Genomic DNA, 20,710 nt, shown 5'->3' with positions numbered 1-20,710 from the left:
CATCCATGGAGTGTCTCATTTTCACTCGTCAGCTTGGCTCGGTTGGTGTCATTCTTGCCCAAGTTGAAAGTTCCTGGGTTCAATATTCTCTCTGGGAGCAGAGTCTGTATAACCAGCTGACACTCCAGTGCAGTACTGATGGAGTACTCCACAGATGGAGGTGCAGTCTTCTGAATAATGCATTAAACTGCAACGAGCCTGCTTATCACTGTGATTCAAATGAGTGTTAAAGATTCCATGACGCCGTTTGAAGAAAAGCAGCATGCTCCCCATATGGTTTAGAGTCAGAGTCACTATGGCACAGAATGAGGCCATTCGGCCCATCGAGTCCATGCGGCTCTCTGTACAGCAATCTAATCAGTCCCATTCCCCTGCACTACACCACGGCCCTGCAAGTGCTCATCCAACTTCCTTTTGAAATAATTTATCATCTCTGCTTCCACCACCCTCATCATTAGCACTCGCTGTGCAAAAAAGTCCTTCCTCACATTCTCCCTGCATCTCTTGCCCAAAACCTTAAATCTGTGTCCCCTTAGACCTTGTACCATCAGCTAATGGGAACAGCTTTTCTTTGTCTACCTGAACTAAACCTGTGTACAATCATAATCTTGTACACTTATCAGAGGTCGCGGTACACATTGGTACCAACGACATAGGTAGAAAGAGGGAATGAGGTCCTGCAACAAGAATTTAGGAGCTAGGTAGCAGATTAAAAAGCAGGGCCTCAAAGGTTGCAATCTCTGGATTACTCCCAGTGCCACGCGCTCGTGAGTATAGGAATAGGAGGATAGAGCAGATGAATGCATAGCTGAAGTCATGGTGCAGGAGGGAAGGCTTTAGTTTCCTGGATCACTGGGTCTGTTTCTGGCAAAGGTGGGACCTATACAAGTTGGATGGGTTGCACCTGAACCGGAATGGGACCAACATCCTTGCTGGGAGGTTTGGGTTGGGGACAGCTACTTGTAGGAAAGTCTACATCAGACCAGCGAGGGCAGAGCAAACATAGACCTGTTAAGGCACAAGCGAATAATGCAAGGCTGGACTGCATCTATTTTAACACAAGAAGTCTTACAAGGAAGGCAGATGAATTGAGGGCATTGATTAACACATGGGAATATGATATTATCACAGAGATATAGTTGAGGGAAGGGCAGGACTGGCAGCTCAATACTCCAGGATATAGAATCTTCAGGCGTGATGGGGGTGGGGGGGGGGGGGGGGGTGGGGGAAAGAGAGCGGGGGGGCTGGTGTAAAAGAGGAAGTGGCATTGCACTATTGATCAAGGATTCAATTACTGCAGTAAGGAGGGATGATATCTTAGATGGTTCCTCAAATGAGGCCATATGGGTAGAACTTAAAAACAAAAAGGGGGAAATCACTGGAGGCCTGTAGTAAACTCCCAGCCAAAACAGTCAGGGAGATTTAGAGGAGTAGATATGTAGGCAAATCTCAGAGAGGTGTAATAATAGTAGGGGATTTCAACTTCCCCAATATTAACTGGGATAGTCTTAGTGCAAAAGGCTTAAAGGGGACAGAATTCTTAAAGTGCATACAGGAGAGCTTTTTGAGCCAGCACGTAGAAAGTCCTACAAGAGAAGGGACGGTACTGGACCTAATCTTAGGGAATGAAGCCGGACAAGTGTAGAAGTGTCAGTGAGGGAGCATTTCGGGGATAGTAACCATAACTCTAAGATTTAAGGTAGTTATGGAAAAGGACAAAGATGGACCGGAAATAAAGGTACTGAATTGGGGGAAGGCCGATTTCAATATGATAAAACAGGATCTGGCCAGAGTGGACTGGGAACAGCTACTTGTAGGAAAGTCTACATCAGAACAGTGGGAGTCATTCAAAAAGGAAACAGCGAGAGTTCAGGTCCAACATGTTCCCGTAAAGGTGAAGGGTAGGACCAAGTCCAGGGAACCCTGGATGTCAAGGGATATAGTGGATGATAAGGGGAAAAAAGGAGGCTTATGGCCGATTCGGGGGTTGAAAACAGTGAAGGCCATAGAGGAGTATAGAAAGTGAAGGGGGGGGGGGGTACTTAAAAAAGTAATTAGGAGAATGAAGAGGGGGCATGAAAAAACACTGGCCGGCAAGATAAAGGAAAATCCCATGGTGTTTTATAAGTATATTAAGGACAAGAGGATAACCAGGGAAAGAATAGGGCCCATTAGGGACCAAAGTGCCAGTCTGAACGTGGAGCCGGAGGACGTAGGTGAGGTTTTAAATGATTACTTTTCATCTGTGTTCACTATGGAGAAGGACGATGTAGGTGCAGAGATCCGATTGTGATATACTTGAACAAATTAGCATTGAAAGGGAGGAGGTATTAGCTGTTTTAGCAGGCTTAAAAGTGGCACAGTGGCGCAGTGGTTAGCACCGCAGCCTCACAGCTCCAGAGACCCGGGTTCGATTCCTGGTACTGCCTGTGTGGAGTTTGCAAGTTCTCCCTGTGTCTGCGTGGGTTTTCTCCGGGTGCTCCGGTTTCCTCCCACAAGCCAAAAGACTTGCAGGTTGATAGGTAAATTGGCCATTATAAATTGTCACTAGTATAGGTAGGCGGTAGGGCAATATAGGAACAGGTGGGGATGTTTGGTAGGAATATGGGATGAGTGTAGGATTAGTATAAATGGGTGGTTGATGTTCGGCACAGTCTCGGTGGGCCGAAGGGCCTGCTTCAGTGCTGTATCTCTAATCTAATCTAATCTAAAAGTGGATAAATCCCCAGGCCCAGATGAGATGCGTTCCAGGCTACTAAGTGAGGCAAGGGAGGAGATAGCAGGGGCTCGCACACAAATTTTCAAATCCTTTCTGGCCATAGGAGAGAGGCCAGACGACTGGAGGACAGCAAATGTAGTACCATTATTCAAGAAGGGTAGCAGGGATAAACCAGGTAATTACAGGCCAGTGAGTTTAACATCAGTGATGGGGAAACTATTGGAAAAAAATTCTGAGGGACAGGATTAATCTCCACTTGGAGTGGCAGGGATTAATCAGGGATAGTCAGAATGGCTTTGTCAGGGGGAGATCATGTCTAACTAACTTGATTGAATTTTTCGAGGAGGTGACTAGATGTGTAGATAAGGGTAAAGCAGTTGATGTAGTTTACAACGACTTCAGTAAGGCTTTTGATAAGGTCCCGCATGGGAGATTGGTTAAGAAGCTAAGAGCCCATGGGATCCAGGGCAATTCGGCAAATTGGATCCAAAATTGGCTTCGTGGTAGGAGGCATAAGGTGATGGTCGACAGCTGTTTTGCGATTGGAAGCCTGTGACCAGTGGTGTACCGCAGGGATCGGTGCTGGGACCCTTGCTGTTTGTAGTGTACATTAATGATTTAGACATGAATATAGGAGGTATGATCAGTAAGTTCACAGATGACATGAAATTGGTGGTGACGTAAATAGTGGGGAGGAAAGCCTTAGATTACAGGATGATATAGATGGGCTGGTAAAATGGGCAGAGCAGTGGCAAATGGAATTTAATCCTGAGAAGTGTGAAGTGATGCATTTTGGGAGGACTAACAAGGCAAGGGAATATACAATGGGTAGTAGGATCCTAGGAAGTACAGAGTCAGAGGGTCCTTGGTGTACTTGTCCACAGATCACTGAAGGCAGCAGCACAGGTAGATAAGGTGATTAGGAAGGCATATGGGATGCTTGCCTTTATTAGCTGAGGCACAGAATATAAGAGCAGGGAGGTTATGATGGAGCTGTATAAAACGCTAGTTAGGCCACAGCTGGAGTACTGTGTACAGTCTGGGCACCACACTATAGGAAGGATGTGATTGCACTGGAGAGGGTGCAGAGGTGATTCACCAGAATGTTGCCTGGACTGCAGCATTTCAGCTATGAAGAGAGACTGAATAGGCTAAGGTTGTTTTCCTTAGAGCAGAGAAGGCTGAGGGGAGACCTGATAGAGGTATACAAAATTATGAGGGGCATTGAGAGGATAGATAGGAAGAAACGTTTTCCCTTAGCGACGTGTCAATAACCAGGAGGCATAGATTTCAGGTAAGGGGCAGGAGGTTTAGAGGGAATTTGAGGAAAACATTTTTCACCCAGAGGGTGGCTAGAGTCTGGAATACATTACCTGGAATCTGGAATACGTTGCCTGAAGGGGCGGTCGAAGCAGGAACCCTCACAACATTTAAGAAGTAGTTAGATGAGCACTTGAAATGCCATAGCATACAAGGCTATGGGCCAAGTGTTGGAAAATGGGATTAGGATAGGTGCTTGATGGCCGGCACGGACACGATGGGCCGAAGAGCCTGTCTCTTAGCTGTATAACTCTATATTGCCTCTCTATCCTTTCTGCCAAAATGCATCACCTCACACTTCTCTGTATTAAATTCCATCAACCACTTGCCTGCCCATTCTGCTGGCCTATTTATGTCCTATCGCAGTCAAGTGGTATCATTCTCAGTTTGCCACACCTGCAAGTTTAGTATTATCAGCAAATATATATATAAAAATATATATATAAATATATAAAAAATATATATATATAAATATATATATATATATATTAAAAAACAGTGGTCCTAGCAGTGACCCTTGGGCAACACCATTGTCTACCATCCTCCAGTCTGAAAAACAACCATTTACTACGACTTGCTGTCTTCTGTCCTTAAGCTGGCACTGACCCTCCGATTACATGAGCCTCAATTTTATTAACCAGCCTTTTGCGCTACTTTGTCAAATGCTTTCTTAAAATCCATATAAACAATATCCACCACATTCCCTTCATCAACCTTCCCTGTCACTTCATCAAAAAATTCAATTAAAAAAAGCATGATCTGCTTTTTACAAATCTGTGGTGGCTTTCCTTAATTAACTCAAACCTCTCAAAGTGATTTTTTTCCCCTAATTGTTGTTTCTAAAACCTTACCCACCACTGATTTTAAACTCACCACTCTGTAGTTGAGAACTGTCTTGAATAAGGGTGTCAACATTTGCCACTCTCCAATCTTCCCTTGATACGGGGGAAGATTATGGCCATCCCCACTATTCCACTGTCTCCATCTCACTTCCTTTAGCAACCTGGGATGCAAGCCATCCAGACCAGGTGACTTATCTACCATAGGCATAGCCAGCCTTTCCAGTACATCCTTCTGATCGTTTTTCACTATCCATTACCTCTACCATTGCCGCTCTACTGATATTTTGTCAGATTCCTCTTCCTTAGTAAACACTGATACAAAGTACTCATTAAGTATTCTAGCCTTACTCTGTGCCTCTAAGCATACATCACCCTCTTTGTCCCCAATAGGACCTACACCACCTCTTACTATTTACATGCCGGTAGAAGATTTTTCAGTCCCCTTTTTGTGTTATCTGTCAAACTATTCTCATTCTCTTGTTGCCAGTCTTTTTCTCTTCACCTCCCCTCTCAACTTATTGTACTTAGCCTAGTTCTCGCTTGAAGAATTCCCCTGACATTAATCATCCTCTTTCTTTTTTATGTTTCAACATATTCTCTATCGGCCTCATCATCCATGGGTTTGGTTCCTCTACCTTTCACCCTTGTTGGAATGTACCTAGCCTCTACCTGAAACATCTCCTCCTTAAAGATCACCCACTGTTCCGTTACAGCTTTTCCTGTCAATCTGTGATTCCATTTTACCCTGGCTAGATCCCCTCTTATCCCATTGAAGCTAGCCTTCTTCCAATTTAGAAGGTAGACTTTAGATTGTTCCTTGCTCCTCCATTACTAACTTAAACCTTGTGATAGGATGATAACTCTTGCCCAAGTGTTCCTCCCACAGACACGGGTCCACCAGATCCAGCAATACCTCCTTTCTAGTTGGGCTGAGAACATACTGATCAAGGAAGTTCTCCTTACCATTTACTCTAAAATTATCCCAATTGATATTTGGATAATTAAAGTTCCCCAATATCACCATTCTATAGTTCTTGCACATCTCTGATTTCCCTGCAGATTTGCTCCTCTATCTCTCTCACTATTTGGAGGCCTATAGAATACTCTCCGTAGTGTGATTTTGCCCTTGCCCCATCTAGAACATCCTCTCTTTCCAACACTACAATATCTTCCCTAATCAGTACTGCCACCCCATCTCCCCTTTTCTCCTTCTCTCTTTTCTGAACACTTTGTATTCTTGAATATTAAGCATCCAGTCCTCACCATTTTTAAACCACATTTCTGTTATTGCTACTACATCATATTCCCACACAATTTGTGCTTGTAGCACACTAACCTTATTCACCTCACTTTGTATGTTTACACACATGCAATGTAAACCTGTCTTTGTATTCCTCAGTCCTTCTTTGTCTGCTCCTATCTAATACGGAGCAACTTCCTTCTCTGTACTATCCAATACACTCACTCCTTTATGCACCTTATTCCTCTTTTCTACTTCTACATGCCAATTTAATTTAAACCCTCTCCAACCACACTAGTGAACCTCCCTGCAAGGACATTTGTCCCAGTCCTGTTAAGGTGCAACCTGTCCCTTTTGAATAGGTGCCTCCTGCCCTAGAACTGGCCCCAATGTCCCAAGAATCTGAAGTCCTCCCTCCTGCACCATGCCTCAAGTCTTAGATTTCCCAGTGTCTGGACCAACATTCTTCCCTCAATACAAAACTAACAAATTAATTGGCTAGTTGTCCAGTTGCTGTTTGTGGGAGTTTGCTGTTCTCCATTTGCCTGCTATCATTAACGGTCACTGCACTCCTTGCATGTGAATTGTTCTGGGCTGTTTGAAATGCTCACGATATAAATGCAAGGCTTTCTTGAAAAGCCCCTGAAGTAAAGATCCACTCAAACACGATCCTTAGGTTAACTTGAAGGACGGCAAACAGTACTTAGACTTTCCCTTTTAAAACACAACACCGGGTCCCTACTGGGAAAAAGGAACCAAAAGGAAGATGGAGATTTTCTTGCGGACATGAGACAGAAATTAAAATATGGAAACGGGTCTTTCAGCCCCACCAGTTCCTGTTGGTGCTTATCCACCACACGAGCAGTATCCTATTTCCTCATGCCCTGTAACCACAGTGGCGCAGTGGTTAGCACCGCAGCCTCACAGCTCCAGGGACCCGGGTTCGATTCTGGGTACTGCCTGTGTGGAGTTTGCAAGTTCTCCCTGTGTCTGCGTGGGTTTCCTCCGGGTGCTCCGGTTTCCTCCCACATGCCAAAGACTTGCAGGTTGATAGGTTAATTGGCCATTATAAAATTGCCCCTAGTATAGGTAGGTCGTAGGGAATTAGAGGGACAGGTGGGGATGTAGTAGGAATCTGGGATTAGTATAAATGGGTGGTTGATGGTTGGCACAGACTCGGTGGGCCGAAGGGCCTGTTTCAGTGCTGTATCTCTAAACTAAACTTTATTCCCCTTTCATAGGAGCATTGAAACAGGAGTGGCCAATTCAGCCCCTAGTCTGTTCCACATTGTGTGAAATAGTGCTTCCTAACATCACCCCTGAACGGCCTAACTCTAATTTTAAGGTTATGCTCCATTGAGAGTTTTTTTATTCTTTCATGGATTGTGGGTGTCGCTGGCAAAGCCAGCATTTATTGTCCATCCCTAACTGCCCTCAAGAAAATGGTGGTGAACCACCTTCTTGAACCACTGCAGTCTATCTGGTGTAGGTACATCCACAGTGCTGTAAGGAAGTAAGTTCCAGGACTTTGACCCAGTGACAGTGAAGGAACAGCAATATAGTTCCAAGTCAGGATTGTGTGTGGCTTGGAGGGAAATTTGCAGGTGACGGCATTCCCATGCATCTGCTGCCCTTGGTCTTCTAGGTGGTAGAGGTCGCGGGTATGGAAACTGCAGTCAAAGGAGCCTTGGTGCGTTGCTGCAGTGCATATTGTAGATGGTACACACTGCTGCCACTGTGCGTCGGTGGTGGTGGGATTGAATGTTTGTAGATGAGGTGCCAATCAAGCAGGCTGCTTTGTCCTGAATGGTGTTGAGGTTCTCGAGTGTTGCTGGATTGTGCCTTGTAGAGGGTGGGCAGGCTTTGGAGAGTCAGGTGGTGAGTTACTCGCTACAGAATTCCCAACCTCTGACCTGCTCTTGTAGCCACAGTAATTTTATGCACCATCCACTTGGCACTTCTGGCTGAAGATGGATGCAAATGCTTCGGCCTTTTCTTTTACACTGACATGCTGGGCTCCCCCATCATTGGAGACAGGGATGTTTGTGGAGCCTCCTTTTCTGGTTAGTTGTTTAATTGTCTACCACCATTCACGACTGGATGCGTGCAGCAGGACTGCAGAGCTTTGATCTGATCTGTTGGTTGTGGGATCACTTAGCTCTATCGCATTGTGCTTCCGCTGTTTAGCATGCTTGTCCAATGTTGTAGCTTCACCAGGTTGGCACCTCATTTTTAAGTCTGCCTGGTGCTGCTCCTGGCATTCTCTCCTACATTCCTCATTGAACCGGGGTTGATCCTGTAGCTTGATGGTAATGGTAGAGTGGGGGATATTCCGGTCCATGAGGTTACAGATTGTGGTTGAATACAATTCTGATGGCCCACAGCGCCTCATGGATGCCAGGTTTTAAGTTGCCAGATCTGTTGTGAGTCTATCCCATTTAGCATGGTGGTAGTGCCACACAACACAAAGGACTCCTCCCACCAGAGGAAATAGTTTCTCTCTACCTGCCCTTTTAACTTCTTTGATCATCTTAAACACATCGATCCGATCATCTCAATTTTCTATACTCAAGGGAATACAAGTCTAGTCAATGCAACCCATCCACATAATTTAACCCTTTAAGTCCAGATTTCATTCTAGTGAATCTACACTGCATCCCCTCAAAGGTCAATATATCCTTCCTGAGGTACAGAACTGAATGCAGTCTGGGGTCTAACCATAGCTTCATGTAACTACATAGCTTCCACCCCTTTATATTCCAGCCCCCTTTGAAATAAAAGCCATTAGCTTTTAAAATTATTTTTTGAGCCTGTTCACTAGCTTTGTGATTTTTGTACTTGGACCCATAAATCTCTCTGCTCCTTCACAGTTCCTAATTCTCGCCATTTAGAGAACACTCTGATCTGTCTCTCTCAGGCCCAAAGTGAATGGCCTCACACTTCCCCACATTGAACTCCATCTGCCAGTTTTATCCACTCACTTAATCCATCAATGTCCTTTTGCAACTTTCTGTTTCCATCTACACACTACTTAGTGTGTCACCTAACTTAGTGTCATCAACAAACTTGGAGACACAGCTCTCTATTCCCTCATCCAAAGTCATTTATAAATATAACAAAATGCTGAGTTCCCAGTACAGACCTCTTGAGGACACCACGAGTCACATCCTGCCAACTGAAGTACATACCCATTATCCATACTCTCTGTCTCCTACCTCCTGACGAATTCCCTGTCCAAGCCAATAGGTTGCTTCCAATTCCATGCACTCGTTTTTATTAACAGACTCTTATGTGGAACCTTGTCAGGTGTCTTCTGGAAGTCCATACAAACAACATCCTAAGACATTCCCTGATCTACCATGTTACTTGGAAAAGCAGCATTAAGAGGGCGGTAAGGGTCTAACTATGGGGTCAGTAACATTACCACCCCATTAGCTCTGTACCTTTGTCTGAACTGGATGATGTCCGAGGCCTGGGAGGGTTGAGTGGTATCAGGAAGTTTTCTTGACGTCCGTAACTCACCTGCAAAATCTAAATGAGGCCAGGCCTAAACATCCCTTGTGTGCTGGTACAGGCAGCTGGTCAGCGAGCTTCTCTGATCAAGCCCCCATCCACTGTGCATAAAGCCATAGGAGACTGACCACGTATAAAACCTCTTTCTTATAAAGTGATTACAGAACACAATTCAGTGATCCTTCTATATTTCTGTTATACATTCATAAACATCGTTCAGGATAATTACAATCCATTCCAATAGACTCCAAGGTGAAATGAGTCAATGAATGACAGTAGAAAGAGCTGATCACCCCATTATACCATCCTGCGATGTATGTTTACAGCTCCTTTGACTCCGATCAGATAAAATGCAGCCAGCTTTGGGAACAGAGATTGGGAGTACATCTCAATGCAGAACGACTCCTCAGCCACATAACTCGGAGGCTGGTTCAGCCTCTTTTGCAGAAAAGGTGACTGACAGCCCAAGATTATTGTATTCGAGCGATACTTTCTTTGAAGCAATTATGCTGATTCACATTTATAAATGCTTCCAAATATACTTTCAATAATAAAACAAGATCCTGTGGACAAGATACGAGACATCAACGTGCTTCTCAATGTTATCGCAGTTAGAGTTTAGACACTGTATATGAAGCCTTTCAGTGGATCACCTGTAGACGTAACAGCGCTTTGCCTGGTTATATCTGACCTGAGGCTCATTGAGAATTAGAATATTTGTCAATAAAAGTTGATTCCAGAACAAAATTATAAATCTGTAATTAAACTAGATCACAAACAGGAAGCAAAATAGCCCTTATTATTAGTATTGGATATTAGTCTAGCTCCAGCATACCATACATTAGGATCCCCATTAACAAACAATTGCACACAGATATTTAAAGCCTCAAATCTGTGAATTCCAAAACAGAGTGAAATAATCGATGAAATGAAAATGTATTGAAATTGTGTGGAGCACCATCTAATCTAGCACAAGGACTACACAACCTGTGTTAAACATCATCGCCAGTGCAGACATAGGGACAAGAGGTGTTGGTGGGCCTGGGAACGAGAGGTTGTCGGCGGGTTCGGGGGGCCTTGGGACGAGAGGTGTCGGCGGGTTCGGGGGGGCCTGGGGACGAGAGGTGTCGGCGGGGGCCTGGGGACGAGAGGTGTCGGCGGGTTCGGGGGGGGGGGGGTGCCTGGGGACGAGAGGCGTCGGCGGGGCGTGGGGACGAGAGGCGTCGGCGGGTTCGGGGGGGGCCTGGGGACAAGAGGCGTCGGCAGGTTCGGGGGGGGGGCCTGGGGGCGAGAGGGGTCGGTGGGTTCAGGGGGGCCTGGGGACGAGAGGCATCGTTGGGTTAGTGGGGCCTGGGGGCGAGAGGGGTCGTCGGGTTCAGGGGGGCCTGGGGACGAGGGGTCATCGGGTTCAGGGGGGCCTGGGGACGAGAGGGGTCGGTGGGTTCAGGGGGGCCTGGGGACGAGAGGGGTCATAGAATTACAGAAATTTACAGCATGGAAGGAGGCATTTGGCCCATCGTTTCTAGCGAGCTGACGAGGAGCCATCCAGCCTAATCCCACTTTCCAGCTTTTGGTCTGTGGCCCTATAGGCTACGGCATTTCAGGTGCATATCCAAGTACTTTTTTTAAATGTTATGAGGGTTTCTGCCACCATCACCCTTTCAGGCAATGTGTTCCAAATCCCCACCACCCTCTGGGTGAAAACATTTCCATGCGAATCCTCTCTAAACTTTCTACCTCTTACCCTAAATCTATGCCCCCAGTTATGGATCCCAAGGGGCATAGCATCTCCTATCCACTGTATCTAGACCCTCAATTTTATACACTTCAATTAGGTCTTCCCCCAGCCTCCTCTGTTCCAAAGGAAACAACCCTAGCCTATCCAATCTTTCCTCATAACTAAAATTCTCCAGTCCAGGCAACATCCTCGTAAATCTCCTCTATACCCTTTCTGGTGCATCCACATCTTTCCTATAGTGCGGTGACCAGAAATGCACGCAGTACTCCAGCTGTTTATACAGTTCCAGCATAACCTCCCAGCTCTTATATTCTATGCCTCAGCTAATAAAGGCAAGTATCCCATATGCTTTCTTGACCACCTTAGCTATCTGTCTAGCCACCTTCAGGGATCTATGGACAAGCACTCCAAGGTCCCTTTGTTCCTCTACACTTCAGTATCCTACCATTTATTGTCTATTCCCTTGCCTCATTAGCCTTCCCCAAATGCATTACCTCACACTTCTCCGGATTGAATTCCATTTGCCACTGTTCCGCCCACCTGACTAGTCCATTGATAGCTTCCTGCAGTCTACAGCTTTTTTCCTCACTATCAACCACACAGCCATTTTTTGTATCATCTGCAGATTTCTTAATCATGCCCCTACATCCAAATTGATATATACCACAAAAAGCAAGGGACCTGGTACTGAACCCTGCAGAACCACACTGGAAACAGCCTCAGTCACAAAAACACCCATCGACCTCTACTTCCTGCCTCTGAGCGATTTTTTGGATCCAACTTGCCACTTTGCCTTGGATCCCATGGGCTTTTACTTTTGTAACCAGTCTGCCGTGTGGGACCTTATCAAAAGCCTTGCTAAAATCCATACATACTACATCGGTCCTCCGTGTTACCTCCTCAAAAAATTCATTCATGTTAGTCAGGCATGACCTTCCCTTAACAAATCCATGCTGACTGTCTTTGATTAATCTGTGCATTTCTAAATGAAGATTCATCCTGTCCTTCAGAATTTTTTTCAATAATTTGCCCACTGAGGTTAGGCTGACTGGCCTGTAATTACTCAGTCTATCGCTTTCTTCCTTTTTAAACAATGGTACAACGTTAGCTGTTCTCCAGTCTCTGGCACCACATTGTAGCCAGAGAGGATTGGAAAATGATGGTCAGAGCCTCCGCTATTTCTTCTCTTGTTTCCATTAACAGCCTAGGATACATTTCATCTGGGCCTGGTTCCTTATCCAGTTTCAAAGATTTTAAACCTCTTATTACTTTCTTTCTGACTATGTTAATTTCATCTAATATTTCCCACTCCTCCTCCATGATTGCAATGCCTGCAGGCCATACATGTGCCCTTCGCCTCCACACACAAGCTACCCTTATGGTCCCTAATTGATCCTACAGTTTCTTCCGTTATCCTCTTGCTCTTGATGTATTTATAAAAAATCTTTGGGTTTTCTTTGGTTTTACTTGTCAATATTTTTTCATGCCCTCTCTTTGTTTTCCTAATTTCTGTAGAGTTCAGGGGCCTGCAATGAGAGGGTTCTCCCAGGGAATCGAGGGATATGGAGAGCAGGTGGGAAAGTGGAGTTGAGGCTGAGGATCAGCTATGATTGTATTAAATGGCAGAGCAGGCTTGAGGGGCCGTTTGGTCTACTCCTGCTCCTATTTCTTGTTATGTTCTTAAGTACTGTTCTTACCAGTCTGGTCGCAGGGTGATGATGTCATAGTCAGCTCAAAGGCCAAGTCTATAAACAGAAAATAAAAACACATTTTAGCAACATATTAAAGTTTTAAAACAGGTGCTGGGATGACAGTGCAATTAGATCACTTTTTACCTTCAGAATGCACAGGCCCAGCAGCAGATCACTCCCCACAGACACAGGCCCAGCAGCAGATCACTCCCCACAGACACAGGCCCAGCAGCAGATCACTCCCCACAGACACAGGCCCAGCAGCAGATCACTCCCCACAGACACAGGCCCAGCAGCAGATCACTCCCCACAGACACAGGCCCAGCAGCAGATCACTCCCCACAGACACAGGCCCAGCAGCAGATCACTCCCCACAGACACAGGCCCAGCAGATGATCACTCCCCACAGACACAGGCCCAGCAGATGATCACTCCCCACAGACACAGGCCCAGCAGCAGATCACTCCCCACAGACACAGGCCCAGCAGCAGATCACTCCCCACAGACACAGGCCCAACAGCAGATCACTCCCCACAGACAAGCCCAGCAGCAGATCACTCCCCACAAACACAGGCCCAGCAGATCACTCCCCACAGACACAGGCCCAACAGCAGATCACTCCCCACAGACAAGCCCAGCAGCAGATCACTCCCCACAAACACAAGCCTAGCAGATCACTCACCACAGACACAGGCCCAGCAGATCACTCCCCACAGACACAGGCCCAGCAGCAGATCACTCACCACAGACACAGACCCAGCAGCAGATCACTCCCCACAGACACAGGCCCAGCAGCAGATCACTCCCCACAGACACAGGCCCAGCAGCAGATCACTCCCCACAGACACAGGCCCAGCAGCAAATCACTCCCCACAGACACAGGCCCAGCAGCAAATCACTCCCCACAGACACAGGCCCAGCAGCAAATCACTCCCCACAGACACAGGCCCAGCAGCAAATCACTCCCCACAGACACAGGCCTAGATCACTCCCCACAGACACAGGCCCAGCAGATCACTCCCCACAGACACAGGCCCAGCAGATCACTCCCCACAGACACAGGCCCAGCAGATCACTCCCCACAGACACAGGCCCAGCAGATCACTCCCCACAGACACAGGCCCAGCAGATCACTCCCCACAGACACAGGCCCAGCAGATCACTCCCCACAGACACAGGCCCAGCAGATCACTCCCCACAGACACAGGCCCAGCAGATCACTCCCCACAGACACAGGCCCAGCAGATCACTCCCCACAGACACAGGCCCAGCAGATCACTCCCCACAGACACAGGCCCAGCAGCAGATCACTCCCCACAGACACAGGCCCAGCAGCAGATCACTCCCCACAGACACAGGCCCAGCAGCAGATCACTCCCCACAGACACAGGCCCAGCAGCAGATCACTCCCCACAGACACAGGCCCAGCAGCAGATCACTCCCCACAGACACAGGCCCAGCAGCAGATCACTCCCCACAGACACAGGCCCAGCAGCAGATCACTCCCCACAGACACAGGCCCAGCAGATCACTCCCTACATTCACAGGCCAAGCAGATCACTCCCTACATTCACAGGCCAAGCAGATCACTCCCTACATTCACAGGCCAAGCAGATCACTCCCTACATTCACAGGCCAAGCAGATCACTCCCTACATTGACAGGCCAAGCAGATCACTCCCTACATTGACAGGCCAAGCAGATCACTCCCCACATTCACAGGCCAAGCAGATCACTCCCCACATTCACAGGCCAAGCAGATCACTCCCCACATTCACAGGCCAAGCAGATCACTCCCCACATTCACAGGCCAAGCAGATCACTCCCCCACATTCACAGGCCAAGCAGATCACTCCCCACATTCACAGGCCAAGCAGATCACTCCCCACATTCACAGGCCAAGCAGATCACTCCCCACATTCACAGGCCAAGCAGATCACTCCCCACATTCACAGGCTCAGTAGCAGATCACTCCCTACATTCACAGGCGCAGATCACTCCCCACATAGAGAAAAATTCCAAGGGGAGGACCACCATTCGCGGTTAACTAAAAAAGTTAGAGATAGTATCAAACTTAAAAGAAAAAGCATATAATTGTGCAAAGGTGGGAGGCAGGTCAGAAGATTGACAGAGTATGAAAAGCAGCAAAGAATGACTAAAAGATTAATGAAGCAAAAATTAGAGTACGAGAGAAAGCTAGCTAGAAATATAAAAACATAGTTCTGTAGATATTTTAAAAAAGTTAACCAAGTGAGCATTGGTCCTATAGAAAGCTAGTCTGGGGAATTAAGAAGGGAAAATAAGGAGATGACAGATGATTTGAATAGGTATTTTGCATCGGTTTTCACCATAGAGGATACAAGTAACATCCCATAAATAGCTGTAAATCAGCAAGTGGAAGGAAGGGAGGAACTCACCAGGGAAATGGTACTGAGCAGATTGTTGGAGCTGCGGGCTGACAAGTCCCTGGGTCCTGATGGACTTCATCCTAGGGTGTTAAAAGTGGCTAGTGAGATAGTTGATGTGTTGGTTTTGATTTTCCAAAATTCCATAGATTCAGGGATGATTCCATTAGATTAAAAAATAGCCAATGTAACTCCTTTATTCAAAAAAAGAGCTGGGTCGGCACAGTGGCTAGCACCATAGCCTCACAGCTCCAGCGACCCAGGTTCAATTCTGGGTACTGCCTGTGTGGAGTTTGCAAGTTCTCCCTGTGTCTGCATGGGTTTCCTCCGGTTTCCTCCCACAGTCAAAAGACTTGCAGGTTGATAGGTAAATTGGCCATTATAAATTGCCCCTAGTATAGGTAGGTGGAGGGGGAATACAGGGACAGGTGAGGATGTGGTAGAATTAGAACATTACAGCGCAGTACAGGCCCTTCAGCCCTCGATGTTGCGCCGACCTGTGAAACAATCTGACCTACACTATTCCATTTTCATCCATATGTCTATCCAATGACCACTTAAATGCCCTTAAAGTTGGCGAGTCTACTACTGTTGCAGGCAGGGCGTTCCACGCCCCTACTACTCTCCGAGTAAAGAAACTACCTCTGACATCTGTCCTATATCTATCACCCCTCAACTAAAAGCTATGTCCCCTCGTGTTTGCCATCACCATCCGAGGAAAAAGACTCTCACTATCCACCCTATCTAACCCTCTGATTATCTTATATGTCTCTATTAAGTCACCTCTCCTCCTCCTTCTCTCCAACGAAAACAACCTCAAGTCCCTCAGCCTTTCCTCGTAAGACCTTCCCTCCATACCAGGCAACATCCTAGTAAATCTCCTCTGCACCCTTTCCATAGCTTCCACATCCTTCCTATAATGCGGTGACCAGAACTGCACGCAATACTCCAGGTGCGGTCTCACCAGAGTTTTGTACAGCTGCAGCATGACCTCGTGGCTCCGAAACTCGATCCCCCTACTAATAAAAGCTAACACACCATATGCCTTCTTAACAGCCCTATTAACCTGGGTAGCAACTTTCAGGGATTTATGTACCTGGACACCAAGATCTCTCTGCTCATCTACACTACCAAGAATCTTCCCATTAGCCCAGTGGGTAGGAATATGGGATTAGTGTAGGTTTAGTATAAATGGGTGGTTAATGGTCGGCACAGACTCGGTGGGCCGAAGGGCCTGTTTCAGTGCTGTATCTCTAAAACTAAAAACTAAAGAGAGGGAGACAGAAAGCAGGAAACTACAGGCCAGTTAGCTTAACATCTGTAATCTGGCGAGTCAACATGGTTTTGTGAAAGGGAAATCATGTTTAACCAATTTATTAGAGTTCTTTAAAGTAACATGTTCTGTGGATAAAGGGGAACCGGTGGACGTACTGTACTTGGATTTCCAGAAGGCATCTGATAAGGTGCCACATCAAAGGTTATTGCGGAAAATGAAAGCTCATGGTGTAGGGGGTAACATTTTGGCATGGATCGAAGATTGGTTAGCTAACAGGCGGCACAGTGGCGCAGTGGTTAGCACTGCAGCCTCACAGCTCCAGGGACCCGGGTTCGATTCTGGGCACTGCCTGTGTGGAGTTTGCAAGTTCTCCCTGTGTCTGCGTGGGTTTTCTCCGGGTGCTCCGGTTTCCTCCCACAAGCCAAAAGACTTGCAGGTTGGTAGGTAAATTGGCCATTATAAATTGTCACTAGTATAGGTAGGTGGTAGGGAAATATAGGGACAGGTGGGGATGTTTGGTAGGAATATGGGATTAGTATAGGATTAGTATAAATGGGTGGTTGATGGTCGGCACAGACTCGGTGGGCCGAAGGGCCTGTTTCAGTGCTGTATCTCTAATCTAATCTAATCTAACAGGAAACCATGAGTAGGCATAAATGGGTAATTTTCTGCTTGGCAAGATGTAACGAGTGGTGTGCCACAGGGATCAATGCACAATAATGTCAAGACGACAAGGTTAAGGGCACTCTACTTGAATGCACGCAGCATTCGCAACAAGGTAGATGATTTAAAAGGCACAAATAGAGGTAAATGTGTATGATCTAATTGCTTTTACAGAAACGTGGCTACAGGGTGAATAAGACTGGGAACTGAATATTCAATGATAGTCCACATTTAGGAAGGATAGGAAAAAAAGAAAAGGAGGTGGTGTTGCACTGATAATAAGGGATGGGATCAGTACATTAGTAAGGGAGGATCTCAGATCAGAAGAACAAAATGTGGAATCTGTTTGGGTGGAGCGAAGAAACAGCAAGAGGCAGCAAACATTGATGGGAGTTGCTTATAAGCCACCAAACAATAGTGGTAGTGTGGGGTATGGTTTTAATCAGGAGATTAGAGAAACATGTAGCATGGGTAATACAGTAATTATAGGTGACTTCAATCCGCACATAGATTAGGTATACCTAATGAGCAGTAATGCTGTGGAGGACGAGTTTCTGGAGTGTGTTAGGGATGGTTTTCTAGAGCAGTATGTCGAGGAACCGATTAGAGAACAGGCTATTTTAGATCTAGCATTAAGTAATGAGAAAGGGCTAATTAATAATCTTGTTGTAAAAGAACCTTTAAGGATGAGTGACCATAATATGATAGAATTTTACATTATGTTTGAAAGTGAGGTAGTTCAATCTGAAGCCAGGGTGTTAAATTTGAACAATGGAAATTATGAAGGTATGAGGGGCAAATTGGCTGAGGTGGATTGGGAAAATACATTAAAAGGTATGACAGTACATAGGCAATGGACAGTCTTTAAAGAATTATTACATAATTTACAGCAACTGTACATTCCTTCAAGGCACAAAAACCCCAAAAGTAAAGGCAGTCAACTGTGGATAACAAAGGAAGTTAAGGATTGTATAAGATTAAAACAAAAAGCCTATAAAGTTGCCAGAAATAGTAGTAAACCTGAGGATTTTAGAATACAGCAAAGGAGGACCAAGAAACTGATAAAGGGAGAATAGAATATGAATGTAAACTAGCAAACATAAAAGGACTGTAAAAGCTTCTATAGATACGTAAAAAGGAAACATTTGGCTATGACAAATCTGGGTCCATTATAGGCAGAGTTGGGAGAATTTATAATGGGGAATAGAGAAACGGCAGGGAAGCTAAATGATTACTTTTTGTCTGCCTTCACTAAGGAAGATACAAGAAATCTCCCAGAATTAGAGATCCAGGGGATTAGGCAGAATGAGGAATTGAAGGAAATTAGTATTAGCAAGAAGGCTGTATTGGAGAAATTAATGGGGCTGAAGGTTGATAGTCTCCAGGACCTGATATTCTACATCCTAGAGTGTTGAAAGAGGTAGCTATGGAGATAATGGATGCATTGGTGACCATCTTCCAAAATTCTACAGATTCTGGAGCAGTTCCTGCCGATTGGAATGTAGCAAATGTCACCCCACTATTTAAAAAGGGAGGCAGAGAGAAAACAGGGAACTATAGACCTGATTGCCTTAAATCAGTAGTCGGGAAAATGTTAGAATATATTCTAAAGAATGTGATAAATGGACACTTGGATAATAATGATCTGATTGGGCACAGTCAACATGGATTTATGAATGGGAAATCATATTTGACGAACCTCTTGGAGTTTTTTGAGGATGTTACTAACAGAATTGATAAAGGGGAGTGGGTGGCCATGGGATATTTGGATTTTCAGAAGGCTTTTGATAAAGTTCCCCACAGGAGGTTGGATTGCAAAATTAAAGCATATGGGATAGGAGGTAATGTACTGGCATGGATTAAGGATTAGTTAACAGGCAGAAAACAGAGAGTAGGAACAAACAGGTCATTCTTGCATTGGCAGGCTGCAACTAGTGGGGTACTGCAGGGATCAGTACTTAGACCCCAGCTATTCACAATATATACCAATGATTTGGATGTGGGGAAAAAATTTAATATTTCCAAGTTCACAGATGACACAAAACTAGGTGGGAATATGTGTTGTGAGGAAGATGAAAGTGGCTTGAAGGGGATTTGGACAGACTTAGTGAGTGGGCAAGAACATGGCAGATGTAACATAATGTGGAAAAATGTGAGATTATCCATTTTGGTAGGAGAAACAGATGTGCAGAGTATTTCTTAAATGGCAAGAGATTAGAAAGTGTACAAGTACAAAGGGATCTGGGTGTCATCAATAAGTCACTGAAAGCGAGCATGCAGGTGCAGCAAGCAATTAGGAAGGCGAATGGCATGTTAGCCTTTATCGCAAGAGGATTTGAGTACAGGAGTAGTGAAGTCCTGCTTCAATTGTATAGAGCCTTGGTTAGACCGCACCTGGAATACTGTGTGCAGTTTTGGTCCCTTACCTTAGAAAGAATATTATTGCCATAGAGGGAGTGTAACAAAGGTTTACCAGACTTATTCCCAGGATGGTGGGACTGTCCTCTGAAGAGATTGGGGAAACTGGGCTTGTATTCTCTAGAGTTTCGAAGAATGAGTGGTGATCTAATTGAAATTTCTTTACTCAGAGGATTGTGAATCTTTGGAATTCTCTACCCTAGAGTGTTGTGGAAGCTCAGTTATTGAGTATGTTTAAAGTAGAGATTGACAGATTTCTAAATACAAATGCCATAAAGGTATACGAGGATAGTGTGGGAAAAAGGCATTGAAGTGGATGATCAGCCACGATCGTATTGAATGGTGGAGCAGGCTCAATGGGCTGAATGGCCTACTCCTGCTCCTATGTGCTGGGGCCTCAACTTTTTACAGTTTATATAAATTACTTGGATGAAGGGACCAAAGGTTGCTAAATTGCCAAATTTGCTGATGACACAAAGATAGGTAGGAAAGTAAGTTGTGAAGAGGACATAAGGAGGCTACAAAGGGATATAGGTAGGTTTAGTGAGTGGGGAAAGATCTGGCAAATGGAGTAAAATGTGGGAAAATGTGAAATTGTCGATTTTGGCAAGAAGAAAAAAAAAGCATATGATCTAAATGGTGAGAGATTGCAGAGCTCTGAGATGCAGAGGGATCTGGGTGCCCTAGTGCATGATTTGCAAAAGGTTAGGTATGACGAGAAGGAAAAGAGAGGCTTTTAGCAAATACAAGGAGAGCAAATCAATAGAAGCATTAGTGGAGTACAGAAAGTGTAGGATGGAGCTTAAGAAAGCAATTAGGAGAGCAAAGAGGGGATATGAGAAAGCTCTGGCTGGTAAAAGTAGGGAAAATCCCAAGATATTCTATA

At 45.5% G+C, this 20,710-nt stretch overlaps 1 protein-coding gene across 1 annotated transcript in view; it reads right to left on the bottom strand.

Annotated features, from left to right (window-relative positions):
- The window catches only part of ccdc92 (coiled-coil domain containing 92), a 59,013-nt gene that overhangs the window by 15,681 nt on the left and 22,622 nt on the right, over window positions 1–20,710 (bottom strand). The window contains exon 5 of the mRNA XM_068055643.1: window positions 13,070–13,117. Within this exon, the coding sequence (XP_067911744.1) occupies window positions 13,070–13,117 (48 nt within the window). The remainder of the gene's footprint in view (window positions 1–13,069; window positions 13,118–20,710) is intronic.

This window comes from Heterodontus francisci, chromosome 23 (genome assembly GCF_036365525.1).
Source record: "Heterodontus francisci isolate sHetFra1 chromosome 23, sHetFra1.hap1, whole genome shotgun sequence".
NCBI classification, from domain to species: domain Eukaryota; kingdom Metazoa; phylum Chordata; class Chondrichthyes; order Heterodontiformes; family Heterodontidae; genus Heterodontus; species Heterodontus francisci.
Note: the sequence above shows the minus strand (reverse complement) of the source record. Positions and strands in the feature narration are given on the sequence as shown.